This window comes from Chroicocephalus ridibundus, chromosome 2 (assembly GCF_963924245.1).
Source record: "Chroicocephalus ridibundus chromosome 2, bChrRid1.1, whole genome shotgun sequence".
NCBI lineage: Eukaryota > Metazoa > Chordata > Aves > Charadriiformes > Laridae > Chroicocephalus > Chroicocephalus ridibundus.
This window is the reverse complement of record NC_086285.1, coordinates 94,389,439-94,411,187: the sequence shown is the minus strand read 5'-3', so window position 1 is coordinate 94,411,187 and position 21,749 is coordinate 94,389,439. Positions and strand designations below refer to the sequence as shown.

The 21,749-nt window shown below is 38.8% G+C and overlaps 1 protein-coding gene across 11 annotated transcripts in view; it reads left to right on the top strand.

The window, feature by feature from the left end:
• Positions 1–21,749, top strand: part of COBL (cordon-bleu WH2 repeat protein) — a 164,113-nt gene that overhangs the window by 51,038 nt on the left and 91,326 nt on the right. For 8 of the 11 annotated variants that reach the window (XM_063326237.1, XM_063326238.1, XM_063326240.1 and 5 more), the window contains exons 3-7: positions 1,313–1,523; positions 2,293–2,521; positions 4,587–4,631; positions 7,048–7,142; positions 10,575–10,658. In XM_063326237.1, coding sequence (XP_063182307.1) covers positions 1,313–1,523; positions 2,293–2,521; positions 4,587–4,631; positions 7,048–7,142; positions 10,575–10,658 — 664 coding nt within the window. The remainder of the gene's footprint in view (positions 1–1,312; positions 1,524–2,292; positions 2,522–4,586; positions 4,632–7,047; positions 7,143–10,574; positions 10,659–21,749) is intronic. The other 3 variants (XM_063326241.1, XM_063326246.1, XM_063326247.1) reach the window with 3 other exon arrangements.

Below are 21,749 nucleotides of genomic sequence, written 5' to 3'. Positions count from 1 at the left end.
TTTTGAGCAGTTGTTGGCCAACAACATATACATAGAAGGATGGTGGGCACCCGCTCACAGAGCAGTGTCCCAAATGCCGACAGCTTTCACTCGAAGGGCAGTTCTTGAGCTACAGATGTAATAGTGGTAGCTAATTAACTGTGAAGGATTTTATTTTCTTTGAATTTGCTTGTATTTTGAGTCTGTATACAGTTTTACAGTTTACATATTAGAAGAGGTGCCAATTCCTTTGGCAAATACGCTGTCTATGCACTTATTTTCACTTCTGCTAGAAGAAAATTATCTCATGTATATGACAGGCTTCAGGTAGGGCTGGTAATTTTTTTCAACTTCCATTGTTTTGTTGATGACAGATATTGGTTTATGAAACCAGAACTTTTCACGGTTTCATAGAAACATAACCAGTTTTAATAAACCTGTTTTCTCAGGTTCTGGATGGAATTTTAGGGAAGAAGGCTGAAAAAAAAAAGAACCCTTCAGTACCTTGGTAGAGGAGAATTTCTGGGGTGTGGAGGAACTTAGTTCATACCTGCTGCGTTAGGCAGTATCAAGCTCCAGTGAATGTTGAGTTACTGACACAAAAGGGAGTACCTCCATGCAGAGGCATGGTATAAGAGACGGGTAGTGACTGACTCTTTTAACCTCATGGTTTAAGAATCACATCTGCAGTAAGAGTTCTTGGTTATGCAAATACTTGAAACTTGGTTTTACACTGGTTTAAACCTCACCAAAAGAAATATGGAAGGAATCTCTTGTACTTGGAAATATTGCTGGTGTCAAATGGGTTGGTAGGAAGGGGAGAGAAACTCAAAAGTTGTAAGCTAGAAAAAAAAGTCCTCTCAACCTTTTGTTTCAGATTTAAATGCTCCAGTTTGAATTGCATTCTGTGATGGTTCAAACCTAGGTAGAGTTTGTTGTACTATGAGTGCATCATTTATTTATATCTTTTCTTCATGTTAAAGAACTGGGTTTGAATTGGAGAATTTAATGTATGGATTTCACAGATGAGATGCACTTTGTCCACTCTTGGCTTATGTTTGTTAGTGCTATTATTGGCACTGTTGTCTGCCTCTTAGTGAACAGTTAATTGCCAGCTCACAAACACACACTGAAGTGCAAATATATTTAATTCCTAACATTTTATCTGGTCTGTTTAGCATTTCAAAGCATTAGCACTGTTCCCTCCCAAAGATGGTTAACTAGTGACACATCCACAGCTTGTATTGTCTTTTTTCTCCCATATTAAAACGGAAGTAATTTTTTTAGCAGCTGTTTTTTCTCATGCTAATGGCAAATGTCTTCTTCCCTGCAGTAAAGCTGTGATGGATCTGTTGGTTGATTTATGCAGCCAGTATCGCTTAAATCCATCCCAACATAGTCTTGAACTGAAGTCTTCAGGAACACAACAACCTCTGAGTTACAAGCCAAACACTTTGATAGGAGCCTTGGACGTACAGACAGTACTTCTGAAAGAGAAGGTTCCCGAAGAGAAGACAAAGCGACCTCTGCCAAGGGTCCCTGAGGTCGGTACTCTGTAGGGCTAAAATGGTGCCATGAAACATCATTTCATTCCTACGATTTCAAGAAGTTCTTCCACTCTTTGCATCTTCAGACCAGCTGGGAGAGGCTTGAGATTGACTATAACCTGCTTTACTAGCTTAACTGATTTGCATGCAGACTGGCGGATGCCAGTCTGGACTCCAGCGTTTAGACAAAATGTTCTGTTGCATGTTGTCGGATGGATGGAAATCTGTTCTTACAGAGACCCTTGACTGAAGGCTGGGGTGATTGAAATTTGCAGTGGTGGCTGAAATGAGGGTTGTGGGATTGTGTGGAGGTAGGTAGGGTTTTGGGTGGTATTTTTTTGCCATCTTTATTGGAGATATGGGAGAAGACTGATCATTAATAAATGTATTTCACAGTATTGTGTAGATTCAGAAGTAGCCATTTTCCAAATATGTTTTCTGAAATTTTTATTATTCAGAATCAGTATAGCTAATTACACTGTCACGCCATTCAGAGTGCTACTTGTAAACATTCACAAATTACAGCTGCCTCTGATTCCTTTTCCTTATTTGCCTGTTCTTGTGAATATCTCCTTAGTGACAGGGGAGTTCTGGAATTAGTTGTTTTTGGTTTTTTTTTTTAAATAATATTTTTGCAATAGTATGCATGTGGGGTAAGTTTGCCTAGGAGGAGTCAAGACAATATGGAAATCCTCAATGCCTTTCTCATTGTAAGAGAGCCTATCCATCATGGAGGGAAGGCTGAGAGTTTGTGTTTGTTTTGCAGAAATCTGTGAGGCTGGTAGTGAACTACTTGAAGACACAGAAGGCTGTGGTTCGAGTCAGTCCAGAGGTGCCTCTTCACAGCATCATCCCAGCCATTTGTGAGAAGTGTGAAGTCAGTCAAGAGCACGTTGTTCTTTTGCGAGATGGCATCACTGGGGAGGAGCTGGAGCTTACCAAGTCCTTGGAGGAGCTGGGAATAAAGGAGCTGTATGCCTGGGACAGAAAAAGAGGTGAGCTGAGATTGAAAGCGGTCACTGCACGGTTAGATGATGTGCCAACAGTATTATGGGCAACTAAAAAGAATCTGTACTCTTGTTGCTTTGGGGCCCGCTTGAAACAGAAGAGTGACATCTCAGTGGGAGAGCAGCGTGCGTTTGTTCAGTGAGCCGTGCCCAGAGCAGCAGCCAGGACAGCAGCGTGCCCAGCCGTCCCTGGCTGCTCTCGGGCCCTGTGCCAGGCTGGGCTGGCCCCTGGCAGGGCACAGTTTGGCCTGGGGAGGGCAGAAGGAGGAGCTTTGCAACCTCCTGGAGCTGCTGTCAGTACAGGTGTGCGTAACACGGGGGCCTTGTCCAGGCAGAGCCTGTCACCTGCCCGTGCTGTGGGTTGGAGAGAAAGAGAGAAGAGACATGCCATAGTCATGGCAGCTGCGAAAGCTGAGAGGCAGAGGCGACAGACCAGGGCTTATGACAAACAGACTGTGGATAGGTTCAGAGGCGCTTCCTTCAAAGAGTGAAGTTATTGATGGTTTAGTGAAGAGGAGCTAAGAGGTATTTGTATTTAAAATTTTGTTGTCTTGTTTATTCACCCTCACTTTCTGTTGTTGCAGATGATATTGTAGCGGCAGCTTCTTGAGCTTGTGTTTTATCAGCCTGATTGTTTATTCAAATAGCATATTTATGTGATGTGCTTTAAAATACACCTGCTTTAAAAACACACATTGACAAGCGCTACTTCCTTTGAGGTCAGAAAGTGATATTCATTAAAATTGTCTCCTGCAGTTTGTCTCAATCGGTATCACTTCCAGCACAGTAAATGTCCTTATTTATTCTTTAGATAACGTCAGTCTTGTAGGTGCTGAGAAGCAGGCTTATTTTTTATTTATACAGTTACTTATTTATGTTGACGTTCTGTCTCTTCTTTCAAACTCCTCTGGTAAGTGACAGTTCTACCTCTGTGTGAATCAAATTTCAATGAGCTTAGACTTTTAAATAAACTAAATGTCTCTTTTCCTTTGAATTGTTAGGATGCTCAAGAAAGTGACTGACAACATATCATAACTCAAATTTGTGTTTGTTTGTTTTTTTAAGACGTTTACTGTAATTAAGCTAACCATTTTGGAGCAACATATTGAACATACAGACTATTCAGCAGGACTCATTCAGCATACTTCAGGGACAATTTATAGAGTAGTTAGCCTAAACCTTCCTTAAACTCTTTTCCTTTAAAATGAAAGTGATGGTGTATATACTGGTGCAGTATTGGTCCTCAGATCTGGTTGTAGCCTGAACAGTCAAAATCAAGAGTTTACTTAGGGCAGGGTTTACAGCAGCAAATTATGTAACACTTCATAATGTGCTGCTCTCTGCATCATTTTTTTTTAATATTTTATTCTTTTTTTAACCTTTCAGCATACCTTTCATTATGATAAAATCCCCCTGATCCTGAGCATATTTCAGCCTTTTTTGCCTTCCTCCTACTTTGCACTTTGGTGTCTGAGGAGAAAACTGGTAAACACAGATAAAATTTACAAGATTTCCTTTGTTTCAGCAAATTCCTGCTTCTCATTTGTAATCTCCAAGAGGAATAATCCCATTGGTTTCAGTAGTAGTTGGTCTATGAATTGTGCATTGAGTGGACGTCCAGTCTGCTTAGTTATCAGAACAGACAGATTTTTAAAAATAATTCCCACTAACGAGTAAGGCATCAGAGGTGCTGAAAGCATAGGCTCTGCTTCTAAGAGCTGGTTCTAGAAAAACTTCGTGCTCGTCATTCTCTCCTTCCCTGAAACAGAAATACCAAGTGCTGAAGGATTACTAAAAGACAAGCTCTGCTGCCACCTGCTTACATAATTCAATTTTGCAGTTGAAGCCACTTCACAAGTGAGTTGGGAATGAATACAAATGCAGCTAAACTGCTTCCAGTAGCAGCGATGCATGTCTGTTGTCGGTCAACATTTTTTTCTGTAATGCTTAGGAAAACAAATACTAGGAGTAATGAATTAATATTGCGGCTTATGAGGCAATATTAGAACTTTAATATGTCTTCTCTTGTCCTTTCATTGCCTGCCTTTTCCAGTTCCTCCATCAAAAACTCAGTCTGAACCTTCTCTGAACTATAGAGGTACTGTACAATGCTGCTGAGGGAAAACCGTCTTTCCTTCATGTTACGTTTAATGTGGGATTGGTAGATGGGTCTTTAAGAATGTCATGTAAAATGCTGTCAAGAAGCAAGCTATTTTCATGATCTGTGTTGTCTTTTGCACAGTGTTGTTGACATGTCTGTGTTTTTGCCTAGAACAAACACACTTCTGTGCATGCTGCTTCTTCAGTAATTGCCCTTAAAATGCCAGCAATTAACAAATCTTGTCATTTAACTGTTGTGTGGTATGGTATGTTTCTATACAGATTCCAGGCCTTTTCACGTTACCTACAGTATGACTAGTTGAATTTCTGAAATACTAACATTTCATAGGTCTCTTGAGTTTGAAATGCATATAGTAGCAAAGAAGGAATATTTTGAGATCTATGAGATCTTCCACTAATTTCAGTTTACTTGCAATGATGCATATTAATATCAAACCTACGTATACATGTTGGATAACTGAATAGATGCTGACTTCTGAATTGCTACAGTAGGTGGCGTTTGATTAGATCACATCTGTGCTTCTGCTTCTAGTTAAACAGAAAATGTACGTACGTAGTGTATCCTTCCCCCCCCCCCCCGAGTCTGTTGTAATACATTGCTTAAATTAATTATCCTCAAGAAAGGTATAGTTGATACGTAACTGGCTTTACTTCTTTGCATTGCTAGTAAGCACAAAATAACCAAAATAATACTGTGGATAACATCTTTAAATTTTCTGGAAGGAAGTCCATCTCCAGTAAGCAGTGACAGCCATCGACTCAATCTGAGCCTCTTGGCTTCACTAATGCCAGCACTTTTTCCCCTAGTCCTCTGTCATTACTTGCTATGGCTTCCTCTTATGCAGAGCATAATAATAGAGAGAATATCTACTGTATTTATTTAAAAAAATTTGTTCCAGATTCATAAAGGTTCTCTGTTGTTTTGAGATGATATGCTGTGTTTAAAATCCCGGTTTATTGGGATCATACAATGTTTAATGGTGATGTTGATGATCAGCAGTGTTACTGACGCTGCTTACGCTAGCCTTTCATTGTTATTGTTCATAGTTGAAGACTACGTGAGCCCACATGAGCACACTGTGTGACCCACATCTAGTTGCAGCCCAGGCTTGAGCAGAAAACAGGAGTTTCTGGTAAAAGAGCATAGGCAGCACTTAGTATTTGAGGAAGGTATTACTTTATTACTGTATTTTTTTTGCAGGGGAGTTGCAGCCTTTCTTAAGGATAGTTTCTCCCTGGTTTTGTATGGGTTCATCATCTTTACTCTTCTACTGTGCTTTGAACTACTGTATGTGCTTAACACCTTCTAACACCTGACGTTGTTGATATGCAAAGTGATCTGTGTGAAAATCGTGTGCTTTCTGTGAAATGCAAACCAGTTTCCAGGAGTTCTGGGGTGAGGGGTTTTTTTGTGACTTCAAACTTTATTCTGTGGCAACAAACAAGTCCTTTTGCATTTGCTTCTTATTAACAAATAAAGAAAATATTTGCAAGAGAGAGCAATTTTTCTCTGTACACTAAACTTTCTGTGTGCTAGTGGGATACTCTGATGTGTTTGGAACCAAGGAGAAATCTTTATAGCATTATGCAGTGTCCATTAAAAAAAGTGGGAGAGCTTTACAGTCTGTATATTGAATGTCAAACCAATCATTTTTCCCTGTAATGCATGACCTTAGCATGTTGCTCATCCAGCTCGGGTCGTCTGGGGAAAGAAAATTGAAGGGAGACTAAACAGCCTGAGAACTCATACAGTTCCTTAGCTGGTTCAAGGAGGACATACTTGTTTGAGGTCTTACAGCCTGAAATGCATATGAACTTGCCTTGCTTCCCACCTGAAGTAAAAGCACCAAGAAGAGAAAAGATGATCACAACCAGCTGGTTTAAGTTCTAAGGAGAGCTCTTTTTCCAGGCAAAAGGTCTCATTCCTCTTCATGGAGCTTTATCCAAATCCACATTGAGAGTCTTTCCATTAACTTCACTGTGTTAAGTCAGGCCTGTTGGTTGTTAAAGATACTCACCATCATCTTTTTAAAAAGGTTTTTTCTTTTTGGTATTAGAGTACTTCCACAAGTTTAAGTGAGACCTCTAACAAGCATTTCTAAAGACTAAGCAACTTGCTCCTGTTTTGCTTTTAATAAGGATTAATAAATTGTGATTGAAAACTTACTGAAGTTTATTAAATTATTCGATTTGCTTCCATTAGATTTTGGAACAAACTCAAAACAAAAGTTTGATAAAAAAGGAAGTGTGGGATCTGGCAGTTACTTAGATAATTCAGTTCATAACATCTCCAGCTTAAAAAAATACAGCATGAATCCAGGATGTTTTAAAATACTGGTCTTCTAAATCTTTATTTCAGAAGTGTAAAAAATATTCCATTATAATTGTTTCAGAACCAAGTCGAAAGGCTTCAGTAAGCAATGATGCAATAGAAAAAGAAAAGACGAGACTTCTGGGATTGTTTCAAGCTGATAGAAGAAGCAGCAAGGTAGGTGTTCAGCAAAGTACTACCTCACTAAAGAGAATTATTTTCTTTCCAGATGTATTTTGTCTGTAGGTCGTGGTATTTGTTTGGTTTGTGGTTTTTTTCTTTCTTTTTTTTTTTTTATTTCCAAGTAGTAATCTGTTAGTATATGCATTAACTATGTTTAATCAGTGAAGCCTTATGGAGATGCCACCTGCTTATTTAAGGAGTCGGGCATGTTGACCATTTAAATATTTATTTATCTATTTTAAAATGCTGTAGGTTCAGTATGTGTTAACAAAGGGCAGTAGCTTCAAGCAACTTACGTCCACTTAGTAGTGCTCAGATTACAAAATGCATTTATGAAAGAACTGTTGTAATATAGAACACATTAAGATTTCAAGTGTAAGTGTCTCATTAACTCTTCAGTGCATGGATGATAATCTGGTTTAAAGCATTTATATCTTCAGGACACTCTGTGTAGTCATGCTATTGCCATTTCCAAGTCTGTAAAACCAATGAATCAGGTGTAGAAGAAATAACTTGCAGTACTAAAACGAGTAATAAACTGAGGGATCAGTATCTGCTGGCATGCATGCCCGGCATTTTTAACTTTGTTTTTAATCTTGAGCTGGAAAAATTAAAAAAGATACTTTAAATAAAATAATTTTCGTCTGTTGAGATGGCTTTATGAAAAATGTGTCGTTCACCACAGAAATGAAATTTCTAACTCAAGAGCATATAAAAAATACTGGGCTTTTAACTTCATATTTTCTGCATCCTTTGCTACAAATATCAGTGTCAACTGATTTTCATTATTAAGTATTTAATACTCTGAAGTGTCAGAGTAAAAAGGGAATTATCTTTTGTCTGGTTTAAAAGGCCCTCTAAGGTTTTTGCAGTGCCCTCTAAGGTTTTTGCAGTGCAATCATAAAATGTGTGCCTGATTAACTGGTCCTAAGAAACATATGCTTGGTAATGGACTGGTGTTTTGCTTACCCTTCCAGTCTTCTCAGTCATGTTTTTAAAACCGTGAAAGCTTTCCAAAATCTTTATTAGTTCTCTGCCCTTTTGATTATTATCAAATTTGGAGTGCTTTTGCTGGGCAATAGCTTCCTTTGTGGACATTAGGAATTACTGCGTTGAAAAAATCTCATCTGTCATGGATGCTGAACTCTTCTTACCATCTTGTAAAGGACACATGGAAACTGTATTTTATGGGATAGGAAGTTCGTCACTTTCAGAGTGTTTATCCTCTGTAAGAAAATATTTCCCATTTAGAAGGGAACAGAAGCATAACTGTAGCAATAAAGCTGTATCTGCTTGGAAGACTCGAGTAAACAAGTGAGCTCAGCTTGAGCCTCTGTAGAGCATGCTGCGGGGCTGTAATTCCTCTGGAAGAACCAAATATATTAAAGCACACAGTTTCTGTGTTATAGTTTGTCCTCTGATTCCATTTTCCTGAATTCTAGTATGTAGCGTGGGTTCTTGGAGTTCCAACTCCTGAAATAGCTCAGATTTAGCTTGTAAAATATTTACGCTTGCAACCTCAGAAAAAGTTGCTATGAAGCATCCCAATTCTGTGGTTACTGCAGTGGGTTTCTCACAGCTGAGTTTGGGGTGAGTGTCCTAAGATTGAAAACTCCTCTCCTTTTTTCTGTTCTCTTCCTCATGCTTGTTAATCAGAGATGTAGGAAGTGATACTCTGAGGGTTTTAAAAATAAAAATTTTAAAGGCTGCTAAGGGTATTGAGGATCAATTAACAAGTTACAAGTAGTATTTGACCTGGCAAAAAGTTGGAACTGTACAAACAAGTACGAGAAACAGCTTCTAAATCTAAGGTAAAGGTGTAAGTCTTTCTTGATGATAGTTCTGACAAGTTAATCGACTTTTCTTGGTCATGTCTTCATTGGGCTCTTACTTTCAAATGACAAATACTCTGTAGGAAAAGAAACTACAACAACTACTTTGTTTACTCCAGCAAAGGAAGCCCTTGTTGCCTTTTCAATACAAACTTCCAGGAGTTTGAACACAAATAGACGGAAGAATAACTGAGAACTGCTGAATAGCGCAGCATACAGGAGCAAGGAGGTTAACTGGCCATAATACATCTGACTTGGTGTTGTGGAAGATTTCTAGCCAAAGCAGTGAAACTGCTGAACAGACTGACTTAGCAGAATGAGGGCAAATTAATTAAATTCTTTTAAGAAAGGATTTGGTAGGTTTATGAAGGGATTATGTGATGGGATGCCCTGTGATTTCAGGGCACTGGAATAAAAGGCCCAGAGTTCCTAAACTCTGCTCTTCACAGTTATTCTTACATTTTTACTCCTCTGCAAGACTTACTTTGGTTCTGCTTATTTGTTGTATTTTTTCTTTGCATTACAATTTGCAGTGATTCTGTGTGTGTATGTGTGCATGTGTTCATGCATAGTCTGTATTTTAGAACTAGTTGGTAGCAAAAATTGTCCAAAGTCTTGCACAGTAGTAGCGCTGCCGAGCTGCAGGCATTTACAATGGGAAAGCAATTTCTTTTGCAAGGGAAGAAGAGTATTAGCCTGTGTTGCAAACTGTCTTGGATCAGGTGTCGCTGCACGCTACAGGCCTACGCTCAGATTTCCATGCCCACACACATGCTTGCTTTCTCAGATAGCTCACGGAAAGCAATAATCATGATATGACAATACACTGGATCTAACTTTTTGGTAAAAAACCTTTCTGCTATATTAAAAACACTGTGACACAGAATGAACACCCAGTCCTATTCTCGTGTTTAATACAAATTTGTTGAAAGTATTTCTTTGGTTAACTTTGTACTGGCAGGCTTAATGCCAGATCAGGTATCATCTTGTTCTCTCCATTCTAATTTTATGCTGGATCAGTTACCCACTGTTATCCTGCAGCTGGCATAAAAAACATAAAGGTGGCATGAACTCCATCTCTTTTTGATGTGAAATGTAGTCATGTGCCTGAGGCTTAAATCCAGATCAAATTGGCACTGCTAAGCAATCCAGTAGAGCAGAGGTCCTGCGCAGACACTCACGGGATCTAGGCTTAAGTAGGCTGTATGCTAGCTCACGGAAACAGTCCCATCATTGACAAGTGGCAGGGAAGAAGTTCTCTGCTTGTTCACCTGTGTCTGTGGGTATAGCGGAGACTTGCAGTCTCATCTCTGGTGCTACAGGAGTTGCTTACTACCCATTTTCCTCCTTGCCCAAGAATTGTTCTGTTTCTTTATGTTCTTGTTCTTAGATCTTTCTGGTAATGGATTTCTTAGGGCCTTGCCTACATCAGAGAAATTTTGCAGACTACTTCAGAGTTTCTCAGCAATCAGGTCCAGCACTACTGAGGCATTTTGTCTTGGTTCTGTGATGAGGTTTGATGCTTTGCTCTGGCGTGTTTCTGCTGTTTTGTTTCCTTTGCTGCTGCTGTGTAGGATACTTGTTTGTGTTGCAGACAGAAGAACACTTGAGGATGAACAGAGATTGTGGTGAGGAGGATGTTTTTAGTTCTACATCTACAAGTGAAGGAAGCTTGGATGTAAGTACTAACATGGCTTGTAGACGCTATTGCGTTCCTATTAGATCCTGCAGTTCGAATAACCAAAAGCCACTGCTATTCCTGATGCTTAGCCAAGTAGAAGTAGAAATAGCTTACTTCTTAGCTGGCTTAGTTACATAAGCGCGCCGTTTGCGTATCTTGATGAAGTTAAAATGCAGTGCGCTGTCTTCAAATAAAACTTGCTAGCTTCACTATAAATAAAGTTTCTTTCAAAGTTAAATTCTAAGCAGTTGTGAGCAAAAGGTGTTTTAACCAAGGACTTAGGTGTTGTGACTGTAAGACAGTGACAGTGCTGCATGATGCAAGAGTATGTTTGTTTGCCTTATCACTGACATTTAGAGGGGGCTTTTTTCTTAGAAAACCACACTGCATTTTTATCCTTTAGCACATGTTCTGCGGCATGGCAGCATTCCATTTGTTTCTGAAGTAGCTTGCGGGTGGACAGTACTTTTGATGTAAACACTGGAAATAACAGAAAATATTTTTGTTAAGTACTTCAGTACATTTTGGGGTACTAAAATCTCGTGAACCACATTTAGAAAGGTTTTTGAGTGCCTGACAAACTACTAAATTATGAGGATTTAGGTATCTATTTAGGAAGCATGAATCCTAAATATTTTTGTCAGGCTATTCTGGTGGATTAATAATCGTAATAAATGCCATGTCTTTCTGTTGCTTTTTTTAAATTACTTGGCTTTTTGTTGTCATATTTTCAAAACCTGGAGAAGACTCTGTTGATGACATGATAGAAGCCTGAAATGTGAGGTTCAGCTCTGAATCCCCCTTTCACAAACAGATATTTGGAAAAGGAGTGCTGACCTGCAAAATGTACAGCTCACTAGCCCCAGAGAAGGGAGACAGAAAATTGTGGAAAAAATGGAGGAATGCGAGAACAAATCCCAGATTAAAAGGATAATACAAAAGAAGTTAAAAGGGAGAAATAGATGGAGAAGTGACTGGCTGTGATGTTAAAAAACACCTAACTGCAAATCTGTGAAGACTTCGTAGTGAAAGATTACTGAAATAGTAAAGCTGCTTATGATGCTAAAAATTTGGGTAACACTATAAAGATGAATGTTTTAATGAGAGGTCTATTAATATAAAGTCCTAGTAGAGGGTGATGTGGGTAATTGAAATATACTAGATAAAAGTATAGAAAAACCATCACAAGCTCTGCTGAAATAAAATCATCTTGTGGTTTGTATTCACTGCCCATTATACATTAGTCTCAATATCTTGATAGCCAAGTACTAGAAGAGGAGGAGGCAGAATTCCAAATGAGGATATGAAGGTAGTTCAGATACTGTGAACTGTCTTTTATGCTAGTGTGTGGTACTTTCCTCAGAAGCAGAGACATCTCTTAATTTACTTTTGTAGGGAATCTTATAGGGAAAATCATAAATGAAGATTTTTTTTTTTTTTTCTTTTGACATTGATGAAAAAATGTTTTCAAAACTGTCTCAAACATGTAACTTTGTCTTCTAAGGGCACAGATGATAGGGCAAAGGGATCTTGAAGAGGTAAAAATTTTTTGTATCTTTTTATTCAGTTACAAGAACATGTCAGGGATTTAATTTTTTTTTTCCCCTTTCCTCTTAAGAGCCATTGTTCAGTGTTCATGTCTTTCGCTTCTGGCTTGACACCTGTATTTGTATGAGCACCGATCCTGCTAAGACAGAAGTACATACTTAAATAAATGCATTGACATAGTTCCATTTAATTTGGTACTATTCTGTTAAGGCTTGCAGATGTATAAAATAAGTCTAACAGATCCACTCAGTAGCACAGAAGTTCCATCCTTTGAACAGACTAGATGGGCTTCAAGAAAAAGGTCAGCAATTGTGACGTCTTAGCTGAAAAATTCTAAAATACTGTAAACTTGGCATAGATAGTTGGCATAGATAACTTGTATTGACTTACGGAAAAATTCAAGTGGAAACTTTTGAGACCCATGATCATTCTGAGTAATTCTTTATTCCACTTGCTCAAAAGATATCCTCACTTATTTACTTCAGCGGAACCGAGTATCCTCATTCAAAATAAGTGGTATCTTACATAGATATGTGAATATATATGTGAAATTGACATTTAGAGCTCGTTATTTCATTGAGCTAAGATAGGACTTCTGGCAAAATGTCATCCAGGAGAGACTTCCTCTTTTGCGATTTCCTCAGGTCTACTTTCTGTTACTGTTTTGGGTCATCTTGAAAGAATTTTGCATTACTGTGCGGGAATCAAAGCCAAAGTTTCGGGTTGATTTCTGAAAGGAAAATTGTTTGCCATTGCCTTCAGCATAGTGCCAGGAGATAGACTGGCTGGATCACAACATTTTTCTTGCCTATAAGGAAATGGGCAACTCATGAAGTACTATTGAGGTAAGGGTGTGAACTTTGGTATGTTTAGTTTAAATCCTTTTCTCACTATTGTGTGGTGGTGATGTGCACTGAATTGTGGAGAAAGTAATGATTCTGTTCTGGATATTGATTGGGGTTTTTTTGAAAACTGGGTAATATGAAGGAATAGAATTAAGGTGTAAGAAATAAGAGATCCTATTTATTCAAGCACAAGTTATACTCACTTTTTAAGCACCAAACCATTTTCAGTGCCATATTTATCTAATTATTAATGCTTCTAAAAATACTTTGGAATGTTGATGAGGAAGCAGATTTTCAAAGTCAAGATGGGAAAGTCAACACTTACGCTTGAGGTGAAAAGGACATTTGTTCACAGCATCAGCAAAAATAAAGGCAAAAAAAGAAGAATTTGTTAACATCTTAGAGAGAGAGAGTGTAAAAATGCCAGAAAAGAATTCTCCGTGACAATCCTCAGAGTGCAGCAGTTCCTTATACCACACGTCAGTAAAGGATCTGAAATCTAATGGTGTATTGTAAATGAAGCAGAAATCTTTTCGCTTAATCTGTTCCAGGTTTTGTGCTTAGCAGGCGAGCTTTACATCCGTGTTAACTTTTCAGAAATCAAATGCTATTGAAATACACTGATGTATAAATACAACGTACAAATAAAGCAGTTGGAAGTTGCAGCGCACTTAAACATATTCTGCTTTTTGTGTGCCAAAGACAGTCAGTCAGAGCTTGAATTTAGAACAGCTGGGGGAAAAAAGGGGAGTTTAAATCATCTCTGCCGCTTGGTGTCACTGTCCTCAAATAAACAGTTGATCAAGATGAAACCCGATATTTGGAATGCAGTACTAAAATTAGATGGTTTTATTTTTGGGGCCTTCATGTTTTCATAAATCAAGAGCGAAAAAACACATCCCAAGTGCTGAACGACGTGTATCTCTGATGTGGAATTTGTTTATGTAATAAATCAGCTTGGGGAAAAAATATTTAGAAGTACAGCCAGGGACACTTATCAGAGGATTTGAAACTTCAGCACAAAGTCTTATCACACGAGGTTTCTCTAGTTCAAACAGGGCTTCAGCAGAGCAACGTTAGAAGATTTTCATCAGGACCGTTTTTAAAAAATCTAGTCTTCAGCGTATGCCTGAATATAGGTATTACTCATAACAGAATCAGTGAAACTAAATGAAGCAGATAGTCCAGTAGTTCCCAGCTTAATAAATCTGTCATGCCTGTTATTATGTATGTTCATGGACAAATGTATTAGTCAAAAACAATGTCATTTTAAATTCCAAACATTTATAATATACATTTAGGGTATGTGTATGGTTGTTTTCTTTTTTATTTCATGGTACCTGTGTAATTGCAAGATCATTTTCCAGAAGAAAAATACTGTGCTAATGTGTGAAAAAAGTCATAAGGACTTCTAGTGCATTACTAATCTTGGCAGTCGCTTTTTAAGTGGTGGGAACAACTATTTTCCCTATACAAGCTTTTTTTTTTTTTTTTTTTAAAAAATCTATTATTTTCTTTCTCAGAGCCTTCTTTGGTCTTAATGTACTCTTAACTTTTATGGCCTTCTTGATGGCAAGAGTTACATCATTCATGATACACTTTCCCGGTTCAGAAGTGGTTGGAAGAAGGATCAAGCACAGTTATGCAAAAGTGTTTGGAAATGTGATTTCTCTTCAGCCATGTCAGGTCCCAGATGATCGGTCAATACCATCTACCTACTGTCAAGGATTTCACCTCACACGGCAGCAGGAATGAGAATACTGCCCATGTCATCTTAAATGGAAGTTAACAGCCACCTACTTTTAATATTTCCTTGTGTGACAATCACATTCGCTTTAAATTCCTGTTCTGATGTTCTTGCTTCTTGGTCTCCTGGCAATGCTTAGCGTGAGGTTGGTAACGTGTGTTTATTTGTACTAGCAAGGTCAAATCCTGGATAGTTGTGTTGTATTTTGTACAGTTAGAGCTACGTACACTGTCATTGGTTGTGATCTGGCCTTGAAGCAATTTTCCTTAGTGTGATTTTGTTTGCAGAACATAAAACTCAACAAACCTGAGTGCAGAGTGGTCTGTCCCCATTAATCTTCTGTTACAGGGCACCTGTAGGGCAGTAGTTAGATGCCAGAGGGTGACATTAGGGAAGATACAGTATAGTTATAAATGTTTTCATTTGTGCAGCTGTTTACATGATTAGAAGAAAAACAGATTTATTAAATACCAGATATCTCAAGATAAAGTTCACTATCACAGTAGGGTTACTGTTAACTTTCCTTGGGCAGAAGAAACGTTTACCAGAGCCAAGTGGCTTCTGACTGGCATTCACAGAATTCCAATAGGTAGCCAGAAGATCGTAGTGATCAGCCTTCTTTGTCCTTGTCTACTGAGAGCAGGACAAGAAGTAATGTGCTTTGTATATAGCAATGAAAATTTAACTTCGAGGGGAAAAAAAAAATCTGACTGCATGGAAGTTTCGCAAGGGAACAGGTTATTAAAGAGACATCATCACCTAATGTGTAAAACCTCCAAAAATGTCTATAGGATGACCTACACATACTTGATTTTATCCTGGAGCAGAGGAATAGATTAGATGGACTGTGGAGGTGCCTTTCAGCCAGATTACTGCTGCTGAATATCACCTCCTTTTGCAGTGTGGACTTAAAGGATATTAATTGTCTTCATTCATGTGAATCAGAGATACTTTTACATAATATAGTATCTTTAGATTTTTCTTTGAATATGTGATAGCAGGTGGCAAGAGCTTGAAGCAGTGGTGGGGTGGCTGCCAGCCACTAGACTTCAAGTTCTTGCTCCAAAGTGTGGTGTTACTAGACCTCTTCAAAGAAAAGGTCCTTGGAGTTAGTGTAAAAATAATAAAAAAAAATAATAAAAATCTCAGAACCAGCTGAACTACTCTGGCTCAAAAAAAAAAGAAAATAGCCTGAGGCAGACACCTGGAATGGAAAGTCTCAGCATCTCTGGTTAAAGCATGGTAAAGTTACAAGCTATTAAAAACAGTATCTGGTGAAGAGACATGTTGGCTGACCCCTATTCTGTCTGTGCTGCTTAGCTTGAACTACCACAAGATTGCCAACTTCATGCATTCAAAAATCACTTGTCAGCTCTTGCCCTTACCACACAAAAGTGGCTTAAGATCATGAGATTTGAAAACAAATCATTTAGGGTGGACTTTCCTTCCCTCCATTTTGGCTTCTGAGCCAAATGGTTAGGTTCATAGAGGTCACATTTATAAACGTTTTTTGGAGCCACTAGGGTTTTATTAAAGACAAAAGATTATCACATAGTCGTTGGTTGCCAGGACCTGCATCTTTACATAAAATTGCATGGTTCAGAGTAAAATCATCCCAACGCATTGCATTCAAGATGTTGCTTTTAAAAAGACAACTCAGAAACTTCAGTTCCTGCAGTGGTTTTTGCAGGACATTTTTATGGAAATATTCTCAAGAAATGTTGTGAGATGAACAGAGAGAAATGAATCAAGTTGAATCGGAAGGGCTTGAGTAGGACCATATCTACAAAAGGAACTGGGCACAACTGTGCCTGGCAGTGCCATTTTTAATACCCAGTAGCACGGGCTTCTGTTGGACACTGGATCTAAGTATCCCAGAGTCAGCTTTCCCAAGTTTTGAAGCCACTGAAATCTGCACAACAGGAGTTGCATGCTAAACTTTGCCCATCCTCTGTGTCTGCTACCTGCCTCTGCTCAGGATTGAAACCTTGAGTCATCTGCTGAATTCGGGTATTTAAAGCTTTTACTCTAAAAGCTTACCATCTACTTACTGTTAGCCAAAATGCAAGAGAGCTAAGTTCGGTTCCCTCTTCTGCCTTTAGAGATACCAGTCAGTCTTCTATCTCTCTCAGGACCATTACTGAGGGAATTACTTCCTCCTTTGCAAAGAAAACCAAAATACTTGCTGGGCTGGAGAATGCCTGGAACAAAGCTGTGAGGTATTCTTGATGTGGGAAGCGCCCTTTCGTAAAAATACCCGAATATTCAGTGACTCAGAGAGAGCAAGAGCAAGCTTAACTGTTCAGACCAGTAACGAAATAACTTCAGTGCAGTGGCAGCTCTGGGTTACAGTGCCAGCGCCAGAGATGTTTTTCTGTGTTTTATGCTAAGCAGATGTTAGATTCAGCAAATAAGTAGTCACTGAAGCTAGAACTGGAAGAGCCAAATGGCTGTTGCTCCCTGCTCAGATGAGTGCCCTAATTTGTCTCTTTCTAGCTAAACTCACGTTCGTGTCCTCAAACAGAATAACCTCGCTCTGCTCATGAGAGAGGGCAGTTTGGTTTTTTTTCAACTGGAAGAAGGTTTTGAACATATGGATGTCCCATATTCTTAACTGAATCATTGAACTTGGGGCAGGGGGGAGGGCAAGACAGGAGAGAAATACCGTAGCTGCCTCTTCTAGCAGTTATGTTTTGTGTGATGTGCTTTTTGGATTAAACCCCTTGGCTGATGAAGATGGAGAGATTTGCCAATTTTATGGATCCTGATGCAGTTTAGGCAGGAGGTTAGGAGCATAGTTTCTCAGCGGTTTTCACGCTCGATATGCCCAGAAGCGTAATTCAGGCACCAAAATGGGAATAAGCACATCAGAAGGGTATGTGTCAGGCTTATTGAAGGGAAAGCACAAAGCGGTGTGAGTTAGGGAGGCCCAACCTAACAGGAGCATGGTAAGTTAGGCTAGTGTGAGGCAATTCAGCTTCCAGACCTAGGCTGCGTGGCATCGTTCTCTATACTGTGGATGTACCCAGTCGGTCTGGAGTAAGTTGGCTCAGATATCTCCCTCGGATGTTTAATTAAGACCTGGTGACACACCCTTAACCACCCAAATCCTTTTATGTCTGATTCATCTTTTGTTACTGATTTCACTGAAAAGTTCTGAAGTTAACTCACTGGAAAAAAAACAGAATAAAGCAGCAGCTAATAAGACCAATGGCTTTTAATTTGCATTAATAAAAGGACATTAAAAAAAACCCAAAGACAAACTTAAATTCCATTTGAGATTTTTCTAGTGACATCTCAACCGCTCAGGCTTTGCTTCCTTGGTGTTTAATATTACCAGAGCCCCTTAATAGTGTATAATAGCCTTGTAATTCATATTCAGTCATAATTTATTCAGCATATTGTTCTTAGTGTAACTGGCAAGCATGCAGTGGTGTGGAAAATACCACCTTTAAAGAGAAGTTTATCCCAGGATCAGGCTTTTCTGCAATCGGACAAGCAGAGATGTAGTTCCTTGAAAAAGTCTTTCACACATTTCTGTGTATGTAAAATGCTTTTTGTGTTTAAGTTTGGGATGGTCTGGGAATGAGTCAGGGAATTATTAATTCCACTGCAAAGTACATTTCTTTTTGATTTAATGATGGATATCCAAAATATTTCTTGTAAAGCTTTCCAAATGTAACTACTGTAATGAAAGGATTAGTGTGTATTTATGCCAATGCCCTTTACTAGATGAAATCAGAAATGGCTAATTGTATGTCATTGACTCCATATTTCTAATATACAATGGAAATTTTTTTTTTTCAGACAGTAACACCTGTTTTTTGTCGTGGCATAATCTGAATCACATGTAACCATAGATTTATTATATTAGTCTAAAATATCCTATTAGCATATGTAGATTTTAGATACAGTAAAGATTTTCAACACTGGTTAAGGTATAATTTCTTTTCTTTTGCAAACAATTTCTAAGGCATGAGCGCTAATAGGATTTGGTTCTTTTCCAGCCTCTTCTGTGGACAGCGAAGACTCGATTTCATTAAAAGTAGTGGCAAACAATAACATTTCTTTTAATTAGATGATCTCATGATTTCCACACGTATTTGTTCTGTGCATTATTGTTCGTTGGCAAAACTGAGCTGCTGGGTAGCGTGTGAAACCATATGTCTCAATAACATGGCAGGTGAGGGAGGATTTGCAAAACAACATTTGCTGACAGGACACAATGCATTTTACTTTGATGGAGAAGTTTTCCTAAGTGAAATTTATGGCTTAGTTCTCTCATGCAAAGTCAAACCTACCTGAGGCTTAGTGGGCCTTAAAGGTCTCCCTTTAACTTAAAGAGGGGTTGAGCGTATGAAGGAAAGACTGTATAGCACTAAGCACTGTGTGTGCTGCTCAGTTGTTCATCACGACAGGAAGAGACCTTCTAGTGCCTGTAGTCTGTGTAGCTGTTTCACATTCTTCTTTTTGAATAAACTGTTAAATTAGGTTGTATTGGTCTTTTACATGCAGCTTCAATACTGATCTTCCCCTCTGAGCTTAGCAGAAAGGATTACAAATAATTTCAGACATTGCTTTTTCTCTTGCTCCCCGGTGTTTTATATTTCATTTGAATTCTCAGCAGCATTTTGGGACGCAAGCCGAAGAGGGGAAAGAGTGTGACAAAAAGCAGTCAGCCTTTTTAAAGACTTTTACAACAGCATGAAGTAGTAATCCCTTCAGCGAGATACGTTTCCTTGAATTATTTTTTTTTATATCATTTACACTTTTAAGCAGATCTCAAAATACTCGGGGAAACTAAGGGAAGTATTTCTGGTTTTATAAATGATCAGCTGGAAGGCCATAAGAGAAAGCAGATCAAGGCCAATAGCAAGATGTAGCCCTGCAGAGTTCTTAAATAGGTGCGTAGCTGTAAGCGTAGGCGTTGGACCCACTGACTTTTTCAGTGTCATACCAAGCACCTGTTTAAGCGGTTTTCTGGTTCAGTACCTCGGTGACCTGATGAGAGAGCCAGGTGCGACCGATGTCTAGGACATGAGCTGTGTAGGCAGTCTCTGGAGTGTACTGACATAGAGAGATGGAGAGATTACCAGTAGATCTATGATTGTTAGTGTTTGGTTCCCCCACACCTCCCTCCTCTGATTATAACATTTTTGTCTTTCCATCCCAGCAAATGCCCAGGTACACATCTTGATTTTGATCTCTCACAGTTTCAGCCCAGAGATGATGTGATTTCATTGACTCTAAATGGAGCTTGTTCTGATTTACAGTTGTTTGCGTAGGACAAGAATCAGGCCAGTGAAGTACACTGTGGAGGCTTGCCTTGTAAAAACCTAATGGCAATGGATTTGACAGAAGGGGGAAGGGAAGAAGAAACATTTAAGACTATTTATTAATCAAGAATTGCAGCAGCGAGGCTTTTCTTGCCTTGATTCTGGCAAATGTACAGATGAGAGATACTGTGCAGAGACCATTTCTGTACAAACAGAGAAAGCCCTTCAAACGTAAACATTTGAGCAGCTGGCATGGGAGATTAGTGCAGCAGCGGTGGGAGGGGGGTAATAGTGGATAGTGGCGCTGTCTAAATTTAACAAATGTTAAACAAGGTCCTTGTCCTAGTTTAAGGGTTACAGATCAGAAAGACAATATCAACTAAAAATACCGACAATTGTACAAGTCAGTCAAAGTCATTACCTAGTATTTAATTAAAAACAAATTGCCTTCCCATAGTTGTGACACCTTCCTCCCCCCCTCAAAAGAGAGGAAAAAAAAAGGGGGGGGGGAGAGAGAATACTCTATGCAACCTGTTTGAATTAAGAAAAAAAACACAAAACACTTTATCCTCTATCTATGGAAAGACAACACTTTGAGGCTTCTTAATGGTTTTGCTTTGGATTGTGAACTGACTTAATGTATTGTTCTGCTTTTAATTTCCTGTGGCTGAATATTATATCAAAAGAAAGCATCATGCTGAGGGTGAAAGTAGTGTGAGCTCTGTTAGCTTTGTAGACATGCATTCATATGCTGTTTAACATCATCTCAGGGTCTACGTTTTGGTTTTGTAAACGGTCTCCAAATAGTTACACAACGAGGCCATACATCAGGGTCTCTGATCATGCACTGGGTTTTTTGGATTTTGGTTTTTAACTTGAGTTTTGATCACGCTTTTAAAACAACTCTTTGCCTATTGGTTGTGATCTGTTTGACGTGTTTTGTCAGAGGTGGTTTACTTCATTTCTTTAGCAGTAGAGACTAAAGTATGGGTATGTGGAGCCAAATTTTATGTTTAAAAATCAGACTTACGCTTTCTCTGCTAGCGTTGTTATGATTTTCATTGAGTTTGAAAGGATACTGAAGAAAAAGATTTCCTGGAGAAATGACAGCAGCAACAGAGTTTAGAGCATTACTGTCTTTTGGCATAGTAAAGTTAGAGTGACCATCAGAGACTCGATGCAGAACTTGCTAGAGCCAGTGGAAAAATTCTTGCAGGTTTCAACTGGCTTTGCACCATGTCCTTTGTTAGCCGTTACTATAGGCCATTTTAAAATCATTATTTCTTGCGCTACTTCAGGTTCTCTTTTGCATGGACAAAGATCTTCTGATGCTTTCACTGTCATCTTTGAAAACATAAGACCTCTGTTCCTTTTTGATTGACAGTTGACACAGAGAGTTGACTTCAAACCCCTTGAAGTTGCTCAATTTATAGAGCGTTTTCTCACTGGGGAAGGAGAAAACCCCAAAGTAAACATGTTAAGTCTTGTAGAAGATTAATTGCAAACAGTGGCAAAGGAAGGGAGTGGCTTTCACCGGCCAATAATTTGTTGCAAAAGCAGGTTTTTCTTTGTTATCTGAAGCAGTGCATACCCAGAGAAGTAAGCAGAATTCTCAGTGCTGCTTGCCCTGTTTTAAGATGCAATTGTGCCAGTGAAAGTCCAAATGTAGGTA